General features: G+C 49.9%; 1 protein-coding gene across 1 annotated transcript in view; it reads left to right on the forward strand.

Annotated features, from left to right (window-relative positions):
- The first annotated feature begins 212 nt into the window (after positions 1-212).
- Mmp2 (matrix metallopeptidase 2) overlaps positions 213-20,015 on the forward strand; it is a 29,507-nt gene continuing 9,704 nt past the window's right edge. The window contains exons 1-10 of the mRNA XM_004664864.3: positions 213-649; positions 3,519-3,745; positions 4,365-4,513; positions 5,693-5,821; positions 6,023-6,196; positions 10,406-10,579; positions 11,947-12,120; positions 14,163-14,318; positions 16,074-16,215; positions 19,396-19,532. Of these exons, the coding sequence (XP_004664921.1) occupies positions 497-649; positions 3,519-3,745; positions 4,365-4,513; positions 5,693-5,821; positions 6,023-6,196; positions 10,406-10,579; positions 11,947-12,120; positions 14,163-14,318; positions 16,074-16,215; positions 19,396-19,532 (1,615 nt within the window). The 5' untranslated portion in view covers positions 213-496. The remainder of the gene's footprint in view (positions 650-3,518; positions 3,746-4,364; positions 4,514-5,692; positions 5,822-6,022; positions 6,197-10,405; positions 10,580-11,946; positions 12,121-14,162; positions 14,319-16,073; positions 16,216-19,395; positions 19,533-20,015) is intronic.

A 20,015-nucleotide genomic window follows, 5' to 3' on the forward strand; every position in this document is an offset into this window, starting at 1 on the left:
TACCAAAAGTGGGGTGGGGAGGAGGCACTGGAGGGGGGGCACAGAGGCCTGGAGTGGCGGGAGGAGGGGAAAACACACGCAGGAGGCCAGCAAAGGAGAAAACAGAAGAGCCAGTGGGGGGTGGGGCAGAGAGGGGCGGACCCGAGCGCGCCCCCTCCCCCAGCCTCGCGCTGCCAGCGCGCTCCCAGCCCAGCCGGCCACATCTGGTAGCTGCCCGCCCTAGTTTCCGCTGCTTCTAGACTTCCTCCGGTGGTGGCTGGAGGCTATGCATCTGGGGCTTTAAGGATACAAAGGGATTGCCAGGCTCTGCAAGCACGAGCAGCGGGCTGGGACGCAGGGCCCCATCATGAGCCCTTGAACCCGGTGCAGCCCCAGCAGCCGAGCCAGAGGACTCCTGGAACTCTGCTTGGAGCAGGCGCCAGCCAGGCGGCGACGCGGCCACACGCACCGAGCCAGCGACCCCGGGGGCGGCTTGCGGGGGCCCCGGAGCGCAACGATGGAGGCGCGAGTGGCCTGGGGAGCGCTCGCCGGTCCCCTACGGGCTCTCTGCGTCCTGGGCTGCCTGCTGGGCCGCGCCATCGCCGCACCCTCGCCCATCATCAAGTTCCCCGGCGATGTTGCCCCCAAAACGGACAAAGAGTTGGCCGTGGTGAGTTGCTATACTAGCCTCATCCAGCCAAGTTTAGACAAGCTTTCGGAGGCAGAGGACGGGGGAAGGGGAGGGCGCCCTACCCTCAGCTGGCACACAGTGTGGGGAGGGGCTTTGGTAAACACGATGGGGGAGTTCTTTGGCTAGCTGATGGAGGGCTCATTTCGGTAAAAGTTTGGCGGCAGGGTGACCTTTGGAAAGTAGAGAAGGCCTTTGATAACCAACTTGGAAAACTTCAGGGCACATCCAGGGAGCGAGGAAGGAACTGAGGAGAGGAAGATCGGTGATTTGGCAAATGTCTGGAAAGAGGTTTTTGTTTTTGTTTTTAAATTGTAAATAAAGGGGACATTGTCTACTATCTGGAGATTTGGGGCGGCGCGGGCTTTATAAACGACTTTTGGACACATGTGGGAAGCTGGCAGCAGAGCCCTTGGCAAGCGTCTTGGTAGGCCATTGGCAAACAGCTGAAGGGGAGGTGGTCTCTTGAAAATGGGTGGGGGACTTTGAGAAGGGCTGTTTTGGTTTATAATTTGCACAAATCTTTGCACTTGTAAGGATGGCCAAAGCAGGGCTTGGCAATCTTATGGAGGGGAGGTCTTTGGCACACATCTGGAGAGGGAAGACACTGGAGGACCACTTGGCAAATAACTGGAGCAGGAAGGAAGCAGGGACTCAGGGTACAAGTTGGTCGGAAGGATCCAAGTTTAAGAAAATTTCTTCGAACTTTTGCAGAGGACAGAAGGAGACAACCTGCCCGTGGCAGCGGCGGGAGGGCGGCGAGAGGAGAAAGCGCGTGGGGCGGGGGCGGACGGCGCCGGGCTGGGGTCGGCCAGCGGCCAGCTTCGCCCTCCTTCCTGGCCAGCTCCAGCGCTGCGGCTCAGATGTTATTGTGTGAGCGCGCGCCTGGCTCTGGGGCGCCCTTGGCCACAGCGTTGCATAAGCTGCCGGGGAGTGGGGAGTATCCCACTGCACCGTGCCACGATCACATCCTGCCGTGGCCGTGGACCACTCTAGATGTTTCCCCAGACCTCAGGATGTCTGTGCGTCTATTGCTTCAAGCACCCTAGATATTCCCAAACCACCAGCCGAGTTTCTCTCCATTCTCCCCAGAACTGTGAATAGCCTTGCCTCAGGTCACTTTGGGGAGCCTCTTTCCCCAACTCCCATTCTTTTGCAGCCTCTGTCCCCTCTGGGCAGATGGATTGGGAGGTAACAAATGTTTAGGGGCTACTTTTTTCAAGGGTCTAATGAATGATGTGCCTGGCGGTGAGTAGCTAGAGTGGAGCATCAGAACAGGGCAAAAGCTATCTGGGGCCCCACACCTACAGCCCAAGAAAGCCCATGTTTCTCAGAGGCAATGCAATGCGTGTGCGTGGGGGATATCTACAAAAGGGATAATGAAGGAGGGAAGCAATACAGTGATGGAGGAGGGCTTTCCAAGAGGGACTCTAGCTAGGTTTAGTGGCAAACACCTGTAAACCCAGCTCCAGGGGAGGCTGGGGCAGGAATATCCTGAGTGCAAGACTAGCCTGTGCTACACAAGACAAAATAAGAAAAAGAAAAGCTAGGGACTTTGAACGTATACTTATCTGTCTTCCGATGGAGTGTGCTAACCAACTGGCCTGGGGGACTTCTGAACTTCTGCGCTCTCATTTTCTTCATTTGTAGACGGAGGGTAATGATGGCAGCTATCTTGGGGTAAAAGGACAGGTGATCTTATACACTAGAAGAGTACTTGGTGCTTGGGAAGCACTCAGCAAGTGTTAGCCTTTATTACTATCATAATGTTGTTAATACTGTATCCTCTCCCCCCACCCCCCCTTGGCTGACTACTGGCAATGAAGTTAAGGAAGTCATGAGAACTCCTGGCTCTTAATTTTTCTTTTTTCTTTTTTTTGTTCTTTATTTATTGGAGAGTGACAGAGAGAGAGTGACAGAGAGAGAGAGAGAGAGAGAGAGAGAGAGAATGGGCACTCCAGGGCGTCCACCCACTGCAAACAAACTCCAGATGCCTGTGCCCCCTTGTGCATCTGGCTAACGTGGGTCCTGGGGATTCGAGCCTCGAACCGGTGTCCTTAGGCTTCACAGGCAAGCGCTTAACCACTAAGCCACCTCTCCAGCCAGCTCTTAATTTTTCTAACCCAGCCTTTATCACTTATTTAATTTTGTGTATCTTTGTGATCCACCCACCTCCCTGCACTGGGCTTTAAATCTTACGAACAAGAAGGGCCTGTCTGTTCACTAGTTAATCTCCACGGTAGCACAGGGCTTGGCACATAGTAGGTATCAGAAAAAATTTGTTGAGTATATAAACTCTTGGTGTCTGAACTTACGCACTGGCATGATTGGTTTTGGGTAGAGCCCCTGAAGGACAAGCATGGTCCCTTTTAAGGAATAGCAGACCCAAGATTTGAACCCAGGTCTGTTACCAGAGCCCAAGCGAATAACCCTTCAATCTCTTGATAAGAAAACAAAAAGGAAGAAAATAATCCAGATGTCGAGTGTCTCAGTGAGATGATGGTATCCAAGAAGGGTGCTGGAGTATCATGGTTTGAAGACAGGCTCTGGACAGAGAATGCCTGGGCACCAAATCCAGATCTGCCATTTGTGAAGTGCGTGACCTTAGGCAAGGCTCTTGACCTGTTTGTTTTAGTTTCTACTTGTATGTGATAGGGATAACCTGTATAATGAGCAGTAAATGAGTTAATGGATACTGACTGCAGGGCAATGAAAGGTGGTGGCTATGTCCTCGGTAGCCTTTGACTCAGCTGGGGGGGAGGGGTGACAGATTTGGGTGGGGACTGGTTGGAGCAGTCCACTTTGTCATCTCAACGTGGCCCCTGGCCTTGGGGCTGCTCTTTCCTCCCAGCAATACCTGAACACCTTCTACGGCTGCCCCAAGGAGAGTTGCAACTTGTTTGTGCTGAAGGACACCCTCAAGAAAATGCAGAAGTTCTTCGGGCTGCCCCAGACAGGTGACCTTGACCAGAATACCATCGAGACCATGAGGAAGCCTCGCTGTGGCAACCCGGACGTGGCCAACTACAACTTCTTCCCCCGCAAGCCCAAGTGGGACAAGAACCAGATCACATACAGGTACGAGGGGCTGGGGAGGCAGCACCAGCTGGCAGAGGGTCAAGAATGTCCTTGGGCCTTGGCTTCCCTAACTCAGGTGGCCCAGGAGATATCAATGCTGGGCACTCTCAGGAGTTTGCATACAAAGTTCTTGGCAAATGGAGTCAGGCAGACCTGGACCTATGCCTCACACTGGTTTTTGCCCTTGCCTACAAAGCCGGGCTAGGAAATCCCATCCTCCTAGTGCTGGTTGGAGAACTAAGCTACGTTGCATATTTATCAGGGGCATCCATAAATCTTGGGGATTGTAATTACCCGCTGGCTCAATGGAGCAAGAAGCAGGAGCTCAGTGATTGGCTGCTGACTGGGTTTCTATCTCATAGCAGTGTTATCATTGGTTGCTAATGGGGTGAAGAGCTCCAATCCATGGCCAGTGCTGATTCTCAGGGGCAGATCTCATCAAGACATTCTACGAGGGTTGTTCCCTTAGTGAGCTCGATTCAGCCCACTAATCTTCACAAGCATGCTTGTGTGCACACTCACACGTGCATGCATATCCATACCCTTTGTGCACACGTTGCCCCCTTACCCCCACACACTTGCATATACGCGCACTCACGTGCATGTCTGTCACCTCCAGGATCATTGGCTACACCCCTGACCTGGACCCTGAGACAGTGGACGATGCCTTCGCCCGGGCCTTCCAAGTCTGGAGCGATGTGACTCCTCTACGGTTTTCACGAATCCATGATGGGGAGGCTGACATCATGATCAACTTCGGCCGATGGGGTAGGCAGGAGGAGGCTGGCGGGCAGGACAGCCAAGAGACAATTGGGCTGTGGGGATCTTTGAGAGTCATGGGGATCCTGAGGACAGCTTAGAGAGCAGAGTCGCAGGTGTAGACACTGGGCGGGGGGGGGGGGGTTAGATGTGGGCAGCAAGGCACAGTGCAGACGGTGAGTCACACATGTGAGGGCAGAGGACAGTGTACTTCAGACAGCGAAGACTTGTAAGAGGCCCACTGTACCCCTGTGGGAGCCCCTGTGTGCATATAGTATTTGGATTTAAATTAGTAAAAGAAAACAAAGAGGTTTATTTATGAGAGAGAGGGAAACTTCTGGCACATGGGCCACTTTCTGGGGTCTGGCTTTGTGTGGGTACTGAAGAATCGAACCTAGGCCATCATGGTTTGTAAACAAGCACCTTTAGCTCCTGAGCAATCTCTTCGGCCCTCTCCAAACCAAGGAGGTTTCTAAAAATTAGAATTTAGCTCTTGGTCACAATAGCAATGTCTCAGGTGCTTAATAGGCACAGGCAGCTGCAGCCTATTGTACAGCACAAAGGACATTCACAGCGCTGTGGACAGTTCTGCTGGATAAGCTGGTAGATGGGAAGGGAAAGCAAGTCAAACTAGTGGAGCAGTGCACCCATGGGAGTGAAGGGACGGAACCCGGAGCTGGCGGTGTGAACACATGAAGGCTGCTGATGTGGACACTGAGTGGTGCAGTGGCGATGGAAAAGGGCAGGTCAAGAATCAGTGTGGACGCGGGGATAAGTGTGGGATGAGCATGGGTAAAGCACTGGGCCCAGGGCTAGATCTATGGAGAGCTGGGGTGTGGGGAGGAGGGCAGGGGTATGGACCTGGGGACCAGGGGGGTCTGCTGTGAGCATGCTGCAGTGGCACAGCAGGTGTGTGGCAGGGGCAGAGCTGATGCCAGCAGTGTAGATAGCGAAGGTCGGTGGTGTGGACCAGGGAGGCGTGTGGACTTAAGGGAACAGTGTGGAGCATAGGAAGGTAACAGCCAGGCCCACTTCCTCTGTGCATCTCCATCCAAGACAACCCCAGTGGAACAGGGGAAAGGAGCAGATGTAGGTGGGCACAGGGCTCCAGACACAGACTGGAGTGCGGATGGGCTTCAGGGTGCCCGGCTGGGGAGGCTAGAAGCTGACATCCACTGTGGGTTTCAGAACATGGAGATGGATATCCCTTCGATGGCAAGGATGGGCTCCTGGCACATGCCTTTGCTCCGGGCACTGGTGTTGGGGGAGACTCCCACTTTGACGATGATGAGCTGTGGACTCTGGGGGAAGGACAAGGTAAGACAGTGACCCTCAACATGTCTGCTTGTCCCCTGGAAGTAAAGCCCATGGGTTTCCCTGGCAACCTAGAATCATCTGCTTCTGCTTCATCTGCTCCAATGGGATCAGGGTGATGAGAGGGGAATGGGAGTCACACCCCCAGGGTGAGTTTGCAGCAGAGGCTAGGGAGGTCAGTGCCCCTCTCTTGTGTCCCCGCAGTGGTCCGAGTGAAGTATGGGAACGCGGACGGGGAGTACTGTAAGTTCCCGTTCCTGTTCAATGGCCGGGAGTACAACAGCTGCACGGATACAGGTCGCAGTGATGGTTTCCTCTGGTGCTCTACCACCTACAACTTCGAGAAGGATGGCAAGTACGGCTTCTGCCCACACGAAGGTGAGCATCCACCCTGGCCCTGACTCTCTACTCACCCAGGCCTCCAGCCTCCATTAGTTCCTGGAATGCTGACACCCTCCACACTCCACAGAATGGCAGCTTCCCTCCACGCCACTGGACCGTGGTCAGGGCCCATTATCCTGTTTTGATCCATCCCCATGTCTGTCATTTACTGCTAGGATCCTGCATTGTTTAATGTTCATCACTGTTGTGTGAACAGTGCGTTCTTTTTTTTTTTAAAGAAAACATTCATTATTATTTGCAAGCACAGAGAGAGAGAGAGAGAGGGAATGGAAGGGAGAGGAGGAGACAATGGGCTCACTGCAAATGGACTCCAGATGCATGCACCACTATGTGCATCTGGCATTTCATGGGTTCTGGAAATTCGAACCTGGGCTATTAAGCTTGCAAACAAGCACCTTAACCACTAAGCCATCTCTCCAGCCCAGACATAGTATTCTCATTCAACTTAAGATGGGTGTGATATCACCAAAGTCTCTGATGTTATGGGACCACTGTCATACATGTGGTCTGCTGTGACTTTAGTATTGTTTTGCGGTGCATGGCCATATTTACTTACTTCATATTTACTTAAAATCCTTCTCATTTTTAGAAGTCTCACCTGTAGCAATAAGATTTAAAATCATGAGTTTGATGTACATACAACTTTTTTTTAACATACACGGCAGTGAATTTAGCACATATGGTTAAAACACATAGTAGTTCTCTCTGGAGCTACTCTGCACCTCAAGACTGAGGATTCAAGAGGAGGAGGAGAGAAGAGGCGAGACATGAAAATGGATGGAAAGCCTATAATGGGATAGGGAAGCAGGGGTTCAACTCATGCTGGTACTCGACCCAGTTGAGGACTCCAATCCTGGAGATATCAGCCATCATTCCTGCACTGGTCATGATGGCCTTTGTGCTAGTGAGTGACATTGTGAGTGTGTGATCCTAAGAGCTGTACCACCTGATTTTGTCTTCTGTCCTTCTAGGCTAGGTGTCCAGCTCAGGCTGTGTCCCTGTGTCATGACAGGGGTATCAGGCTGTGTGTGTGTGTGTGTGTGTGTGTGTGTGTGTGTGTGTGTGTGTGTGTTCATCCATGATTGAAAACATTATGTAGAGATGTCCACTGTCTATGGGAACAGGGATGTTAAAAAAGGATGTTAAAAATGTATTAGTTACTTTCTCAGTGCTATGACCAAATTCCTGACAGGAAGCAGCTTAAAGGAGGAAGGGTTTATTTTGGTTTACAGTTCCGGAGGCTGTAGTCATCATAGGGTGGGGAAGGCATGGGGGCAGGAGTAGTGAGCAAATTTGGTCACATTGCCTCCAGAGTCAGGAAAAGAGGGTAGAGAGGAGGAGCAGGAAGTGTGGCCAGACTACACAACCGCAAGGTCTGCTCAAGTGACACACTTCCTCTAGCAAGGCTCCACTTCCCAAATCTTCTCAAAACACGGCCACCAGCTGGAGACCAAGTGTTCAAACACAGGAGCCTATGGGTGGCATTTCACATTCAGACTATAATAAAGGGCAAAGATGTTGATATTCATGTTTAATCCATTTTTGAAACATCCCTGACATACCTTGTCATCCTAAATCTGTTTTTTAAAGAAGTACACAAGTTTCATGTTTAATCAGGTCACCATATAGAGTGCTTCCAGAGATCAAAACTCCTCCAAATTTGAGGAAAATGGGGAGAAAATATAAGCATTTCCTATACATTAACTACTTGCTCATCCCCTAAGGCCTCTATTTTTCAAGACTGTTTTTTTTTGGAGAGACTATAATTGTACTTGTTTGTGAATCTCTCTCTCCCTGTTGCAACAGAATGTGGGCACCAATCATCATGACAGAAGGAAAGAAAGAGCTTGATAATTGTCTTCCTGTTTACACTTTTTGTTTATCCCCCCCTACTAGAAATCCCCTTAGGGCCTCTGCATGATAGGCAAGCACCCCACCTCCATGCATATCCCCAGCCCCAGTTATACTTTTATTACTGAAGCAAAGTTTGTATTAAATAAGGTCTCAAGCCACTGGTCATTAGTAGGTCAGAGATTCTTAAATAAAATTTCTTTCTGTGTCTTGCATTTCTAAGTAGGGACTGGGGAAAGGTGGCGCCCCTTCCATGAGGCAGCCCCTTAGCTGGAACAGGAGCATTGATGATGGATGTGAAAGCAGCTGCTTTTCATAAGCTGGGGTGGGTTGGAAGGGTGGAATGCTGGTCTTTTGCTTGGTCCTTAGCCAGGTGCAAGTGTGCATACCACATATGTGTTTGGGTCTGGGTTGGAGGTTCTAGTTACTCAGCCCCTCCTGACTGCTGAGTCAGCGTCTGCTGCCTGCTCTCCTCTTTGGGAGGCGGGTGGGTCCCAGAGGAGACGTGCTTCCTAGGTGGCAGAAATGTAACAGATGGGATGCTGGGGAAAGATGGCCCCCATCCAAGTTAACACTTTACCATCTTTTACTCTAAGTCTTTAGAGAGCGTGCTCAGTTCTGCCTCTTCTCTGGGCCCTGCTGTTCCTGGAACTACAGAGCAAGAGCAAAGTCTTGTGTTTGAGCAGAACTGAGCATCAAGGATAGAGACCCCCAACCCTGGGCTGAGAGGCCAGGGCTCGGGCTCCATTCTGCCCATGGTGGGGTTAACAGGCCTGGTGAGGTCACCTCTGGCGCCGCGGTGCACAGATGGTCCTTGTTACGCACTTGTGGTTTTGCTAGTTGGCAATCCCAGAGACACACCATTTTGTAGCTCTGGGGTGGGTGAAGGGATGAGGAGCTTCAGGAGAACTCCAAACAGACAGGCTGGCCCAAATCCCATGCCTCCCCCATTCTGCAATCACGGCACCCAGGCTGGGGTCATCAGAGTGGGAACCTGGACAGCAGCTGCCCCTCTGTCCCCTGCTCCTGGAACTCCTGCGGGCACTGCAGCAGGACTATCTGAAAAAGGGTCCGTGGCTGAAAAGAGGGGAGCTGCCTCTATAGACAGAGAGAGAGAAGGAGAGGGAGGGAGGGAGGGCGCAAAAGAGATTGTAATTAGTGTGGTTTTTCAGTTTTCAGGTACAAACTTCATTCATTTCCTTTCTCATATGAACATAAGAAGTTTAGTTTTATGTTTTAAATTTATTTATTTGGAAACAGAGAAAGAAAGCGAGAGAAGGAGTCAAGGCGTGGGGAGAGAATATGGGCGTATCAGGGCCTCCAGTCACTGCAAATGAACTCCAGATACATGTGCTACTTTGTGCATCTGGCTTTGTGTGGGCACTGGGGAATCAAACCTGGGTCCTTAGGCTTTAGGCAAGTGCCTTAACCGCTAAGCCATCTCTCCAGGTGCCTATTTTTATTTTTCAAAAATATTTTTATTTATTTGAAAGGGGAGAGGGAGAAGGAGAATGAACATACCAGGGCCTCTTTCCACTGCATATGAACTCCAGATGCATGTGCCAGTTTTTGCATCTGGCTCTTTGTGGGTTCTGAGGAATGGAATCCTTACCATCAGGCTTCGTAAGCAAGCACCTTTAACCTCTGAGCCATCTCTCCAGCCCAGGAACATAAGAAGTTTTGAAAGTTTCCCTATCAAATGGAGACACTGTTACAGATGTTCCCACATGAACAGTATGTGTAATAATTCCACTGTTGTAACCATTAGTCACACAAAATAGACAGTGACCTTGGGGATATGGCAGAGTTCTGGAGACCAGCTGTGTCCCAGGTGTTAACCATCGTATGGCTTGGTGTCCGTGAGGTCTGAGGAGAGTGATCATGTGAGCCACTCAGGCAGGGGTCCTCTCTGGCACCAGAGTAGCAGCTCATGACCAACAGGTAGAGATGATTTTAATATTTTAATATATATTTTTTAAATTTTTTATTTATTTATTTATTTGAGAGCGACAGACACAGAGAGAGAAAGACAGGTAGAGGGAGAGAGAGAGAATGGATGCGCCAGGGCTTCCAGCCTCTGCAAACGAACTCCAGACGCGTGCACCCCCTTGTGCATCTGGCTAACGTGGGACCTGGGGAACCGAGCCTCGAACCCCGGGTCCTTAGGCTTCACAGGCAAGCGCTTAACCGCTAAGCCATCTCTCCAGCCCGATTTTAATATTTTAACAAGGTAACAATTGACTGGAGTGAACCAGCAGGTGGGCATCTGGCCATCCCTGCCCAGGCAGGTGTCTCTTTCTCAATAGCAGTCTTCCCATTTCTTTCCCTCCCCAGCCCTTTTCACCATGGGTGGCAATGCGGATGGACAGCCCTGCAAGTTCCCGTTCCGCTTCCAGGGCACCTCCTACAACAGCTGCACCACCGAGGGACGCACCGACGGCTACCGCTGGTGCGGCACCACTGAGGACTATGACCGCGACAAGAAGTATGGATTCTGCCCCGAGACAGGTGCGGGTCGCCGCCTCTCCTTCCACCCCGCGGCCCGGCACCGTGCTGTGTGATAGACACCCGCCTGCCCACCGCCAGCTGCCTTTTCTTAGTCTCACCTGCTAGCCACAATGCTGAGCAGCTGGTGCTGCACGGGTACAGAAATCCAAACAGACACTGGGCATCGGCAGCTGGTACAGCTGTGTTAGTCTGGCCGGCAGGTCTGTCCAGCGTAGCTGGCTCGTACTCGCCGTCCCTTAGCCTCCTCGACACTGAGTACTTCTTCCCCTTGACCTTGTGTCTCCCCTCCCACATGCTCAGCATCTTATCTCCTCTCAGTCTCTGTTTTTCATCAAGGACTCCCTCCTTCCCTGCCTTGCTCCCTCCCTTCCTTCTCACTTCCTCCAGTCTCCACGAAGTACTGGGCCTGCTTCGTGCAGCTGACTCAGATGCTGGTCTCTGCAGGACTCGTCTGAGGGGTCACCTTCTAGGGCTCTGTGTTGAGACCATCAACACGCCCAGCCACTTAAGCACCTGGCCTCTCTGCCCTTCTCCACAGGCTCTAGACTCTGGCTGCCTGGGTTTGAATCTCTCCTCTGATACTTTCTAGCAATATGAATTCTTTTTTTTTCTTTTGGTTTTGATTTTGGTGGGAGAGAGAGAGAGAGAGAGAGAGAGAGAGAGAGGGAGAGAGGGAGGGAGAGTGTGTGTGTGTGTGTGCGTGTTGTGTGGGTATACATGTTTGTCTGTGTGAGGGTGAGCATGTGGGGGGTTCAGGCCAGAGGAATGCCTTGAGTGTTGCTCTTTCAGCAGTTGTCCCCCTTTGTTTATTTGTATTTTTGGAGGGATAACCTCTTTCTTTGACTTGTACCTGGCCAATTAGGCTAGGTGGGCTGGCCAGAAAGCCCCAGGGATCAACCTTTCTCCATGGCTACCAGCATGCCTGGTTTCTCTTTGTATGTGTTCTAGGGTTCAAATTCATGTCCTCAGGCTTGTAATGCAACCTCTAGACCCAACAGCAAGTTTCTTTTTCTCCCCCCACCCTTCTTTTTGGCTTTTCAAGATAGGGTCTCACTCTAGCCCAGGCTGATATGGAATTCACTGTATAGTCTCAGGGTAGCCTTGAACTCACAGCAATCTTCCTACCTCTGCCTTCCAAGTGCTGGGATTAAAGGCATACACCACCAGACTCAGCTGCAAGTTTCTTAATCTTTCAAGCCATGCATAATACGGGAGATAATATGGGGTCCATCTGTTCAGAGTTATTCATGAAGGGTGAGATGAGATGGAACAAGTGTGTGATTTATTAATGTCAGCATGATGTCATTCCTCCCTGGGGTGGTCTCAGAGTCTCGGCTGTCTCTTGATCCTCGTCCTTCACTTTACAGCTATGTCCACTGTGGGTGGGAATTCGGAAGGTGCCCCCTGTGTCTTCCCCTTCACCTTCCTGGGCAACAAGTATGAGAGCTGCACCAGTGCTGGCCGCAGTGACGGGAAGATGTGGTGTGCGACCTCGACCAACTACGATGATGACCGGAAGTGGGGTTTCTGCCCTGATCAAGGTATGAGACCCTGGCCTTTAGCCACAGACAGTGGATACCCCCTGCTTTTGGACTGGAGATGTGCCCGAGGCAAACTCCAGCACGGACAGTGCCTCCCAGACACCTTCCACTCTACTGAGGACACAGCCGCCCCCACGCTCTGTCCGGTACCTATGAGGACAGTTTCTTTTACAAGACGTCACTTGGCTGACACCTGATCCTGGGTAGGAAGCAGCCCTGTTATGTCCATCCTTACAGGCAGGGCTCTTGCTGCTGAAAGTGCCTCAATTGTAGGCATGGCTTATTGTGCCCTTAGAAACACCTCCGCCCATTCAGCTACGTCCTCAAGGAGCTGGGACACAGCCAGTGAGAAGGAATGTGGCATGATTTCATAGGAGCTCCCAGCTTTCTGCCACACTAGCTCCATCCTTGGCCAAGGTGTGAGTGCCAGGTCCTCCTCTGTGCTGGGTGCTGAGGACCTAGCTGGCTGGGACAGCTGTCTATCCTCCAAGACTCAGGGTGGGGTGAGAGAATGATCAGGGTACAGCCCCTGACCTTACCGCAGTTAGGACTGTGAGTAGGCACTTTAAGTTCAGCCCACAGGGGCACTGGGCTTCAGCTCCCGGGTGGCCTGTGTTGGCCTGAGGCAGGAGCTGGTCCAGGGACTGCTAGCATTAGGTCAGCCTGTCTTCATGTTACTTGTATTTGTTTTACTCCCAAAGACATGGAAACTGGCAAAGTCCAGAGGCTGCAAAAGGAGTGTTCCTTACCCTGATAAATGGCAGCTGGGATAGATGCTGGCTTTCCCTGCTCTGTGTAGTCTTCAAGATGCAGCGAATGGCTGGTGGTTCAACCAGGGTAAACATTAGCTTGCTCAGGTCGTCATGACAACGTGTGATAGACTGGTGGCTCAAACCATAAATTGGTTCTTTCCAGCTTCTGGAGGCTGGGATTGTAAAATCAAGATGTCAGCAGGCCCTCAAACCCTGCTAAGATGGTCTCGCTCCATTCGTTGCCTCGGTCATTACATAGTTCTCTCCCCTCTGTGTCTACACCTGTTTTTGTGTCTCTTCTCAGGAAGACACAAGCCTATAGGATGAAGGGCCGCTAATACTCCAATGTGATAGCATTTTATTTTAACGTCCTTTTTCTTTTTTTGTTTGTTTGTTTTTTTCAGACAAGGTCTCCCTATGTTGTCCAGACTGGCCTCAAACTCCCTTGAGCTGGGATTACAGGTGTTCATACCACACCTCGTTCTAACTGCCATTTTAATTATACCTGCAAATAAAATTACATTCACAAGTAATTGGAGCCAGGCACAGTGGCACGTGCCTTTAATACCAGTACTTAGGAAGCAGAGGTAGTTGGATTGCTGTGAGTTGGAGGTCAGCCTGAGACTACAGAGTGAGTACCAGGTCAGCCTGAGCTAGAGTGAGCTCTCACGTCAAAGAGAGAGAAAGAGAAACAAATAGTTGGGAGTTATGCCAATGAGTTTGAGGAGGCCACAAAAGCAACAGAATGTGATATAGTGTTTGCTTGCATTCTAGCTAAGCCTAGGTAACCCTTGTAAGTGGAAATGATAGTTTTTATTTTTATTTTTGTGGCTTTTTTTTTCCTGGGCTGCTGGGGATGCTAGAACCTAGGGCCCGTGTGCAGAGAGACCGCTTTTCTTGGGGAAAATGAGGGAGCCCTGGGTGCAGCATACCCCTACTTGTCTCTTGTGGAAGACCCTAAGCAGCAGGTTTTGCCCCGGCTCTTTATGGAGAGACAGAGGGCCAGGAAGCACGGCTTTTAACGCTTAGCACATCAGGTGTGGGCCCTGCGAATGCTTCCTGTCCCCCTCCTTCAGAACACATGTGAGGAGAGGCAAGAGGATGCTGGAAGAAGTTCATGAAAGCACGAGGCTTCCCAGGACAAGGAGGAAGTCCACACATACCACTTCTGGGGCTGTCAGCCCCTCCCTGGGAATGTGCCCCAAAGTCTCCCTCCCTCAGACTAAGTCTTGATGCCAATCTATTCTCTCTCCTGAGTTCTACCCACCCTGTCTCTTCTTTGGTCTACAGGGTATAGCCTGTTCCTTGTGGCAGCTCATGAGTTCGGCCACGCTATGGGTTTGGAGCACTCACAGGATCCTGGGGCTCTGATGGCACCCATCTACACCTTCACCAAAAACTTCCGCCTGTCCCACGATGACATCAAGGGCATCCAGGAGCTCTATGGTGAGAATCAGCTGGGAGGAGTCTAGGAGCAACCTTCAGCCTTAAAGAGAGGCTCTTAGAGTGGGAAATAGCACGATCTTATCTAGCCAGGAAGGCCAGGGACACAGGCAGGGGTCAGGAAGGGTGCTTTGTTCCAGGTCAGAGCAATGCTCTAAGGTTACTTGGACAGCCAGTCCTTTCTTTAAAAAGAAAAAAAAAAAAAATGGGGCTGGAGAGATGGCTTAGTGGTTAAGGCATTTGCACTTAACAAAGCCAAAGGATCCCGGTTCAACTCTCCAGAACCCATGTAAGCCAGATGCACAAGGGGGCCACATGCATCTGGAGTTCGTTTGCAGTGGCGAGGGGCCCTGGCATGCCCATTCTCTCTCTCAAATAAATAAATAAATATATTAAAAAGTTTTTATTGGGCTGGAGAGATGGCTTAGCGGTTAAGCGCTTGCCTGTGAAGCCTAAGGACCCCTGTTCGAGGCTCGGTTCTCCAGGTCCCACGTTAGCCAGATGCACAAGGGGGCACACGCATCTGGAGTTCGTTTGCAGTGGTTGGAAGCCCTGGCACGCCCATCCTCTCTCTCTCCCTCTATCTGTCTTTCTCTCTGTGTCTGTCACTCTCAAATAAATAAATAATAAAAAAATACTGTTTAAAAAAGTTTTTATTAATTATTTACTTACTTATTTGAGAGAGAGAGAGAGGGAGAGAAAGAGGCAGTGAGTATGGTCGTGCCATTGCTTCCTGCCACTGCAAATGAACTCCAGACACATGTGTCACTTAGTGCATCTAGCTTTATGTGTGTGTTGGGGAAATCGAACCTAGACCATCACTTTTGGCAAGCAAATGCCTTTGACCCCTGAGCCATCTCTCCAGTCCAGCCCTGTCCTTTTTAAATAACACTAATTGTCTATGCCTGCCTTGGCTTCCCATTTCTAGGGGGTCTCCACTTGCTAGGCTAGTAAGCTGGCCTAGCTGCCCAGGTTTAAGCAACCGGGTATGGTGTAGGATCCAGGAGAGGGGGTGACTACTGCACAGCATTTTCCATGCCGCAGAAACGTAAATGATGATACAGGCCTGAACATTTGTAGTTTTCACAATATACTCCTACTTTAGTAGGTAATAAAAACATAACAATGAGACCCTAAAAGCAATGCTTCTTTTTTTAATTATTGTTTGTGCTTACAGAGTTTAACTAGAGTTTAAAAATCAGTCCATTTCCTAAAAATGAAATGAATTCTATAATGGTCCTGGTGGTTTTTGACCCAGGCAAAATAGTGAAAGTGGTCTTGAGTGAGGAAACTTGGAGATGCTAAATGTGGGAAGGAATCTAAGACATTAAAGGTGCAGTGTGGGGTTCAGTCTGAACCCTGCTACGCACCAGCTGCAAGAGATTGTGGGGATCTTTTGTGCTCAGTTTCCTCAACTACGGCTGCATTTTAAGAAGAGTAAAGGAGTTAACCCTTAAGAAAGTGTCATATCCCTGGAGTAGCCCCCACACTTCCTTGTCTCCTGTGAAACTAGAAACCTGAGGAATATGCTGAATTCTTGCCCAGTGACTCAGCCTTTCTGGGTCTTTGTTTTCCTATCTATGAAGTGGGGTAATAATGATGCCCACCTCCTCTGGGTATCGAGAGAACCCCTCCAGATCCAGAAGATGTTTTCTTCTCACCTTAGCAGGTTGGGTGGGACAGCCCTGGGGCTAAGCCTGCTGGGGAGAATCCTTGTTGCTGTAGAGAGTCTAAGATCAGGTGTCCCCTCTTCCACAGGGGCCTCCCCGGACACTGACATTGACACTGGCACCGGCCCCACTCCCACACTGGGACCAGTCACTCCTGAGATTTGCAAACAGGACATTATCTTTGATGGCATTGCTCAGATCCGTGGTGAGATCTTCTTCTTTAAGGACCGGTGAGTGACAAACCGCTTCTCTCCTTGCCCCTTGTGCCGAGCTTCTTTCCCGTGTTCTGATGACTCCTCCTCATTCTGAGCATTCCCTGGGGCTCCACAACAAATCACCTGCAGTCTTCTCATCTGGTTTTGTTTTTATTTTTATTTATTTATTTGAGAGAGGGAAAGAGGGAGGGAGGGAAGGAGGGAGAGCGAGAGAGAGAGAGAGAGAGGGAGGGAGAATGGACATGCCAGGCTTCCAGCCACTGCAAACGACCTCCAGACGCATAAACCACCTTGTACATCTGGCTTACATGGGTCCTGGGGAATCAAACCAAGGTCCTTTGGCTTTGCAGACAAGTGCCTTAACCGCTAAGCCATCTCTCCAGCCCCCTCACCTGCTTTTTCATTGTCTCTCACAACCTACAGACCGCAGTGGCTTACCACACAGACAGTCCTCTTGCTCCCATGTGCTCCAGATGTATTAAGTATCTAGGCTTCTGCAGAGACACTCTACACATCTTTAATTCTCCTAGGATTAGTGGGTGATGGCTGTAGGATAACAGGGTGTAAGAGGACAAATCAAACCACATAAGAACCCTGAAAGCACACATAACACTTCTGAGAATCTTCCATCCATTAAAGCAAGAATGTGGCTAAGCCTGGTCATTCACCCTAGCCTAGAACCTTGAAGGATGGAATGTACTATTACATGGCAAGAAGAAACCTGGAGACAGATAGAGGGAAGGATGGGGAAAAAGTAATCCAGTCTCCTCCTTCTCCCAGAACACCTTTTACCTCAAGTGGCCAAATTATTGTCGGTGTGAGTAACCAGTGACCATGAGTAGAAAGAGGCTGTATCCTTTATGCCGTGAGTACAAGTTCCACTTATGACCAAATGCAGAAACTCACCCTAATGCCATAGGAAATGGCAAGCAGGATCTAGGACCTCATTAAAGCATCCTCAGCCATCCACATATACCTTCATCCATTCATCCATTCACTCATCCATCCATTACCTGTTATCCTTCCATCTGCTGATCTAATTATTCATTCATTCATAAAGTTAGTAGATGGGAAAATGGGCTCCAGAGACAGAACAACACTGCACCTCTATGTACAGGTTGCATGATCTCCAGCCAATTAATTATCTTCTTTGCAGTAGCTTTCCTCATCTCTAAGGTGGAGCTTATGTCGTGACCTATCAAACCAGCAGCTATAAAGAAGAAATGAACTTGGTGCTTACAATAAGGCCTGGACACAGAGAAAGTGTACTCAGTTCTATTAGCTGTCATCTTGACAAATCATTGTTTATTTATCCTCTATTGTGCCAGTGATCAGCTAGGTTTGGGTACCTGGGGGGAGGAAGACAGTATGCTAGGGACAGAGAGTCTCAAGGTCCATATCAGTGATCTCAAGAGAGGGGCATGGGCTCCAACATTAGAACCATCTAGAGTAGAGCTGTTGAAGTAGGAACTTCTGCCCTCTGTTCTGACCCTTGACTGGAATCTCTGGAGGTGGGATCCACACAATTGCATTTTAGCAACTTCCCCCGAAAGCTGTGCCCCTCCAGTGTGGTTGGGGAGACAAAAGCATGGAAACATGACATAGTAGAATGAAAGAAACATACTTGTGAAGGCAAGGCTTGAAGCATGAGCAGAATGCTCCTGCGGGTGTGTCTCAGTCAGGGAAGGCTGCAAAGAGGAGATGGTCTTTCAACAGGTCCTTTAAGAGGAAGCAACGGTCTATGATGGTGATGGGGGTGGCAGGCTGGGACTCCAGAGAGGAACTTGTGAAGGGCTCCCTGCTACAGGGCCAGGTGTGGGTGCTTTCCATCAGGTCTATGACTGCCAGCCAATGGAACACAAGAGAGAAATATGCTACTGCTGTCCCCTGTAGGGAGGGAGAAGAGGAAAGTGGGGCTTCTCTTTACAGCGAAGTCCTCAGCCTAGAGCACTTGCCACCGTTGAAGCTGTGATCATGTGCACAGATGTCAGAAGTGGGCTCCAAGCTGAGGCCCAGGCCAGGGCTGGTTTTGGACCTGTTGTATCACACTTTCATTCAAAAGGACTTTGAAGTATGTTTAATGAACTCACTGACTTAATCCATTAATTCATGAAAACATTGGCATCATGTTGGGAGGAGAAGAAAGGACAGCACTATAGGATGGTTAGATGTGGATTTTGAAAAAGACATGAGTTTGAATCTGGGTAATACCATACCCTGTATGATCTTCGTTTGCCAAATAAGGGTCATGACACCTTCCTATCAAAGGGTGTTTTGCTGCAGGTAACAGGTACAACCTATGTGTGCCTCACATTCAGAAGTGGAGAGAGTGTCCCAGGCTGAGGCTGCTTCAGAGGACAGAAGAGTCAGTGACTTGATGTCTTTGTTCACTGGCACCCTTTGCATTGACTGTATGCCAAGACTTAGTCACCTCATGGTCACAGGGTGACTGTCAGTGGCAATTGGGGCTCAGGCTTCCCATATCCAGGAGGAGGGTGGAGGGCGGCAGAGCAAAGAAAAGGGATTACCAGAGGTGAGATACCGGTCTATCTGCTCAATCTTGTCATGCCGATGTAAGACATGTGCCAAGGAATGCTAAGCTAGCCAGCTTTGGCAGACAGAATTAGCTGAAAGGCTTGTTAGAACAAATTCTCAATCCCAAGTCCAGAGAGTCTATAGATCTCAGTTAGAGTCTGACAATTTGCATTTCTAACAAGTGCCACATACTGCCAGTCTAGGGACTACACTTTGAGAATCAGGCGCTTAGACTAATCTGCGTCTATTCATAGAATGAGGATTGGGGTTGTAGGCAGCATGGGCTGGCGGTGGAGAAGGATGATACAAGTGGATCCAAGAGGAAGGACAGTATGGGAGGAAATGACTGTGCATGCCATCAAGAGTACATACTGCACAATTATGAGGATTACATGGTTACAAGGCACATAAAGTGCTTGGCTCTCAGTAAGCACTCAGTGAATGATAACTGTTACTCTTGGGAGCAAATGGGTGACTTCCCAGCTCTGGAGTCCTGCAGAGGGGCACCCTGCCCATTCTCCAGTCACTGTCCAACCTTCTTTTGACCTTGCCTGCCTCCACCATGATAGTACCATCGTTGGGATGTTTCTGGGTGGGCTTGTGGAGGCATATATGTTTAAGGATGTAGAATGACTGAAGGTGTCCCCTTCCCATTCCCAGGTTCATTTGGAGGACAGTAACTCCACGCGACAAGCCCATGGGCCCCCTGCTGGTGGCCACATTCTGGCCTGAGCTCCCAGAAAAGATTGATGCTGTGTACGAGGCCCCGCAGGAGGAGAAGGCTGTCTTCTTTGCAGGTATGTGGGAAGTGTCTGCTGGTCCTTGACATGGCCAGACTCCTTTCTCTGCCAAACTATGGTTTCTGGGACCTGTAGCTGCTCCATTTCCTTTAGGGGTCCATTCTTCCAACATCATTTTCCAAAGCATGGGATTCATCTAGGAGACTGGTCTACAGACACCCAGCATCATATAGCTCAGCCCACAGAAGGAACATTTCCTTGTCTTTGAGTTCTTTTTCAAACTTCCAGTCCCTTTTCTAAAAGAAAGGAACATCCCTTTCTAGTGCTAATGTGCCCCTAATATCTCTCAGTACTAGAGCCTTTGGCCAGCAACTGCTGAAGTTGGAACTTTCAAAACTTACAGGTTTTCATATTTTAAATTTTTAACAGAAACTTATTTTATCTTTCTATTTTTTGAGGCAAACCCAACAGACTACCTTTTTAAAAAGTGTGTGTGTGTGTGTATATGTGTGTGTGTGTGTGTGTAAGAGAGAGAGAGAG

Source organism: Jaculus jaculus, chromosome 1, assembly GCF_020740685.1.
Source record: "Jaculus jaculus isolate mJacJac1 chromosome 1, mJacJac1.mat.Y.cur, whole genome shotgun sequence".
In the NCBI taxonomy this organism is placed as follows: domain Eukaryota; kingdom Metazoa; phylum Chordata; class Mammalia; order Rodentia; family Dipodidae; genus Jaculus; species Jaculus jaculus.